Source organism: Neoarius graeffei, chromosome 11 (genome assembly GCF_027579695.1).
Source record: "Neoarius graeffei isolate fNeoGra1 chromosome 11, fNeoGra1.pri, whole genome shotgun sequence".
NCBI lineage: Eukaryota > Metazoa > Chordata > Actinopteri > Siluriformes > Ariidae > Neoarius > Neoarius graeffei.
This window is the reverse complement of record NC_083579.1, coordinates 61,894,345-61,899,870: the sequence shown is the minus strand read 5'-3', so window position 1 is coordinate 61,899,870 and position 5,526 is coordinate 61,894,345. Positions and strand designations below refer to the sequence as shown.

The following is a 5,526-nucleotide window of genomic DNA, read 5'->3' as shown; positions in this document are numbered from 1 at the left end:
TCAACAGGACATTGATTGTGTTATTGAGCAATCAAAAAAGGTAACTTTATATCCAGGGATTGACTTTTTCATGTTATATGATGTCCTCATCAGAAGCTTGTTTTGCCTTGTTTTTATTCTAGGCTGGAGTTCTGGCTCTTGTTGCAGTAGCAGAGCATGTTGGGGAGTTTGAGAAAATCATACAGCTTTCACAGAGGTGGACATTTCCTTACCACAATGACACACCTGCAATGTGTGATCTGTGATGCAGCAAATAAAAGAGGTGTTTGTTTGTTTGTTTGTTTGTTTACAGGTTTCCAGGATTTATCTTGCCCTGCCTTGGAGTTCATCCTGTTCAAGAACAAGATCCAGCACAACCCAGAGGGGCCTTACCAGAGGTCTGAGCTGTGACATGCTTTATTGGTGTAATTTCACCTTAAAACTTTGAGTTATTAATACTAATTTAAATAGTTGTTTTTCACAGGATTTAGAATCTGCCGTGCCCTTAATCGAAAAATATAAAGAGCACATTGTGGCCATTGGTGAGGTAAGACATCTAGCCCATACCATACAGTTCATTTATCATTTTTTATCATCATAACATATTTTATCATAGGGGCGGCACGGTGGTGTAGTGGTTAGCGCTGTCGCCTCACAGCAAGAAGGTCTGGGTTCGAGCCCCGTGGCCAGCGAGGGCCTTTCTGTGCAGAGTTTGCATGTTCTCCCCGTGTCCGCGTGGGTTTCCTCCGGGTGCTCCAGTTTCCCCCACAGTCCAAAGACATGCAGGTTAGGTTAACTGGTGACTCTAAATTGACCGTAGGTGTGAGTGTGAATGGTTGTCTGTGTCTATGTGTCAGCCCTGTGATGACCTGGTGACTTGTCCAGGGTGTACCCAGCCTTTACAAGTGGTTAGCACTGACGCCTCACAGCAAGAAGGTTCTGGGTTCGAGCCCAGCGGCCGACGGGGGCCTTTCTGTGTGGAGTTTGCATGTTCTCCTCGTGTCTACATGGGTTTCCCCCACAGTCCAAAGACATGCAGGTTAGGTTAATTGGTGTCTTTAAATTGACCATAGGTGTGAATGTTTGTTTGTCTCTATGTGTCAGCCCTGCAATGACCTGGTGACTTGTCCAGGGTGTACCCCGCCTTTCGCCCATAGTCAGCTGGGATAGGCTCCAGCTTGCCTGCGACCCTGTAGAACAGGATAAAGCGGCTAGAGATAATGAGATGAGATCATATTTTTATCCATCCATTTTGGCATATCACTACAGTGATGTGGCCACTCTGACAGCTTCAGCCCTCAAAGTCTCTAGGGAACATTACAGTAGTGGTTTCCCATTGCTTTCTACTAGATTATTATAGAGGTTTTCTCCTCTCAACCATTCACACCTATGGAAAATTCAGAACCATCAATTAGCCTAACCTGCATGTCTTTGGGGGAAACCCATGCAGACATGAGGAGAACAGGCAAACTCCACACAGAAATGCCCCCGTCAGCTGCTGGGCTTGAACCCAGAACCTTCTTGCTGTGAGGTGATAGTGCTAACCACTTGCACCGCCCTGTATTTTTTTTTTATCATATTCCATCCATCCATCCATTATCTGTAGCCGCTTATCCTGTTCTACAGGGTTGCAGGCAAGCTGGAGCCTATCCCAGCTGACTATGGGTGAGAGGCGGGGTACACCCTGGACAAGTCACCAGGTCATTGCAGGGCTGACACATAGAGACAAACAAACATTCACACCTATGGTCAATTTAAAGACACCAATTAACCTAACCTGCATGTCTTTGGACTGTGAGGGAAACCCATGTAGACACGAGGAGAACATGCAAACTCCACACAGAAAGGTCCCCGTCGGCCGCCTGGCTCGAACCCAGAACCTTCTTGCTGTGAGGCGTCAGTGCTAACCACTTGCACCACCCTGTATTTTTTTAAAATCATAATAGTTTTATCATATTGTTCCTCATAATTAGGATTAATATACAGACATGCTTTGTGCTCCTTGCAGGTTGGACTTGATTTCACACCCCGGATAGTCAATAATGAGGAAGGGAAAGAACTACAGAGACAAGTACTCATTCGTCAAGTTGAGATTGCAAAGCGACTAAATCTACCTCTGTAAGTCTGAGATAGACCAATCTCAGGTGATCATACCACAGAATTACATAAAACTATAAGACACTAACATGCCAAAGTGGCTTTATGCCCTTTACTTGTGACAGAAGTGTAAAAAAAAAAGTTCATATTTCCATTAGAAATGTCCACTCAAGATCTGCTGGAAGACCAACCATCCATCTTTTGAAGGAGCTTGGTACTGTATTATTTAGCTACTCTGATAGATTTTTTTTAGCTTTGTTTTTTTTTCTCTTTTCTTTGTGACATTGAATGATCATTCATTTTTAAAACTAGGTGTAGAAAATGCTCTTCTTCATGCATTTGATGGGAAACCCTCAGTTGCAATGGAGGGTGTACGTGCAGGCTACTTCTTTTCTATACCACCTTCAATTGTAAGAAGTGAACAGGTAATATTGCTGCAAAAGTTTAATAAATGATTAGATATAGTGCTAAATTTATTTCCAATTTCATGCATGTGTTTCACTGATGTAATTCCATGCCATCTGTGAAGGTTTTTTTCCCCCTCTTTTGCTAAGAAGCAGAAACTTGTGAAACAGGTGCCGCTAGAAAATATGTGTCTGGAGACTGATTCACCAGCCCTTGGACCTGAAAAACAGGTAGGGGTTTTCTTTGTTGTTTAGCATCAGTTGCTCTGTAAATTCCTCCTGGGTTTTTTTTTTTCCACTTTAAATGGTTGAATTGATATATTTGTCTTTGCTTGCATTGTTGACATATTTCCTGACTACTCTTATGTTACACTTAGGTGAGAAATGAACCAAAGAATATAACGATTAGTGCAGACTACATTGCCAGAACCAAAGGCATTCCTGTCGAAAAGGTCATCGAAGTCACCACACTCAATGCTCTTCGTGTTTTCCCCAAGTTAAAGACATTCATCAGTCATTTATGACTGTGATTAGAAGGCCTCTACAAATGATCAAGATTTATATAATACAGTGCACTCTGTATGTAACTGGGCAGTGACCCAATGTTTTGTGGTTTTGACTGTTGGCTTTAGTGCATTAAATTTTAAATGAAACATTGACTAAGAAGTTTTGTTGTAGACTGGTGGATTTAATTTCAAGGTTTATGTCCCCCAGCCTTGTAAACTTTGTCATGCTATTTAACCTCAGTAATTGTTTCAAGTTTAATAAAATGCACTGGCATAGAGAAGCCAAACAAAAAATGCATACAAACTGCAATGGATCTGTGTTAACTAAATAATTATTAATTTGTGCACAGGCAATGGGAGTATAAAGATTAATACAAGTTGTGTTGCACCGAGTTTAAACAAAAATAAAGACCTAATGTGAGTGCAACTATAATTTATTAGAGATTAAAAGAAAGCAAATGTACATCAGGATCATGTGAACATGCTACTGTACGTATTCCAGATACATCCAGACTATACAGTTCATTGCATTTGGACAATGTTGCCTTTTTGTTGTTTTTGCTTATGTTCTCCAATACAATCCATACAAAAAAGGATAAAGAGCAGGATATACATTTTACAAAGCTGTAAATCCTCCGTGATTTGGACACAAACCCTAGAGACAAGGAACATGCATTTAATTTTTTTATTTTCTGATGTTTTTTTTTTCTCCCAAAAGAAAATGCATAATTCTTTTGGAGACAATTGTGCCTCATCTGTATATAAATAATATTAGCAAAATTATGCAAAAAAATATAATTTTAAAATGTGATTGCAGAACAAAGTTAATTCTACTTGTAACATTTCATATAGGAGTGAGCAATAACCAAATATGTTTTTGATGTTGAAGTGTGTTATAAAAAGCTTAAAAGTATTCAGTTTATAGTGCTAATCACATCACAGTGTTAAAACCCAAATATTTATACATTTGTTGACATCACCCTTGTGTTCTGTCTGTGATTATTAAAAAAAAATCCATCCATTCATCCATTATCTGTAGCTGCTTATCCTGTTCTACAGGGTTGCAGGCAAGCTGGAGCCTATCCCAGCTGACTATGGGCAAGAGTCAGGGTATGCCCTGGACAAGTCGCTAGGTCATCGCAGGGCTGACACAGAGACAAACAACCATTCACACTCACACCTATGGTCAATTTAGAGCCACCAATTAGCCTAACCTGCATGTCTTTGGACTGTGGGGGAAACCGGAGCACCCGGAGGAAACCCACACAGACACGGGGAGAACATGCAAACTCCACACAGAAAGGCCCTCGTCGGCCGCTGGGCTCGAACCCAGGACCTTATGGTCCTAAGCAGTATATAAAGGGTACAAATAAGTACCTTGATTCTGATTCTTACAGAGTACTGCCCCAGTGACAAAAAAAATAAATCCAGATTTTTTTATATGAATGTGTGCTTTGGACATTTCGTCTAATGAGCTAGAATGAAGCAGTTTACAAAATATGGTGATATATCAATTGACACCAACTGCTTTTTTGTAATAAATAAAACAAATAAATGAATTAACTCAATGTTACATTACTTCCATGTCTTATTTGCACCCATACACACCTACTACCAGGAGCATCCCTCAACACATGGGGCGGCACGGTGGTGTAGTGGTTAGCACTGTCGCCTCACAGCAAGAAGGTTCTGGGTTCGAGTCCAGCAGCCGGCGAAGGCCTTTCTGTGTGGAGTTTGCATGTTCTCCCCATGTCTGCATGGGTTTCCTCCGGGTGCTCTGGTTTCCCCCACAGTCCAAAGACATGCAGTTAGGTTAACGTGGGGCAGCCTTGAACAAGGTGCCTAACCCCTGACTGCTTCCTGGGTGCTGTAGTGTGGCCGCCCACTGCTCTGGGTGTGTGCATGTGTTCACGGCTTCAGATGGGTTGAATGCAGAGGATGAATCTGACTGTGCTTGAAGTGTGCATGTGACAAATAAAGGTTTCTTCTCATCTCATTATCTCTAGCCGCTTTATCCTTCTACAGGGTCGCAGGCAAGCTGGAGCCTATCCCAGCTGACTATGGGCGAAAGGCGGGGTACACCCTGGACAAGTCGCCAGGTCATCACAGGGCTGACACATAGACAACCATTCAACCATGCAAACTCCACACAAAAACCTCGCCAGCCCCGGGGCTCGAACCCAGGACCTTCTTGCTGTGAGGCGACAGCGCTAACCACTACACCACCGTGCCGCCCTTAAAGGTTTCTTCTTCACATAAATGTATTCATGGTTGGTCATTTCACATATCTCTTTTATCATTCATTCATTCATTCATTCATTATCTCTAGCCGCTTTATCCTTCTACAGGGTCGCAGGCAAGCTGGAGCCTATCCCAGCTGACTACGGGCGAAAGGTGGGGTACACCCTGGACAAGTCACCAGGTCATCACAGGGCTGACACATAGACACAGACAACCATTCACACTCACATTCACACCTACGGTCAATTTAGAGCCACCAGTTAACCTAACCTGCATGTCTTTGGACTGTGGGGGAAACC

The 5,526-nt window shown here is 42.4% G+C and overlaps 1 protein-coding gene across 2 annotated transcripts in view; it reads left to right on the top strand.

Annotated features, from left to right (window-relative positions):
- LOC132894544 (putative deoxyribonuclease TATDN3) overlaps nt 1-3,133 on the top strand; it is a 3,550-nt gene extending 417 nt beyond the window's left edge. The window contains exons 2-10 of one of the 2 annotated variants that reach the window (XM_060934518.1): nt 8-40; nt 123-196; nt 293-377; nt 464-526; nt 1,988-2,097; nt 2,235-2,290; nt 2,389-2,501; nt 2,634-2,711; nt 2,858-3,133. In XM_060934518.1, coding sequence (XP_060790501.1) covers nt 8-40; nt 123-196; nt 293-377; nt 464-526; nt 1,988-2,097; nt 2,235-2,290; nt 2,389-2,501; nt 2,634-2,711; nt 2,858-3,004 — 759 coding nt within the window. In that variant the 3' untranslated portion in view covers nt 3,005-3,133. Of the gene's footprint in view, nt 1-7; nt 41-122; nt 197-292; nt 378-463; nt 527-1,987; nt 2,098-2,234; nt 2,291-2,388; nt 2,502-2,630; nt 2,712-2,857 lie in introns of both variants that reach the window. The other variant, XM_060934517.1, reaches the window with a different exon arrangement.
- The last annotated feature ends 2,393 nt before the right edge of the window (nt 3,134-5,526 follow it).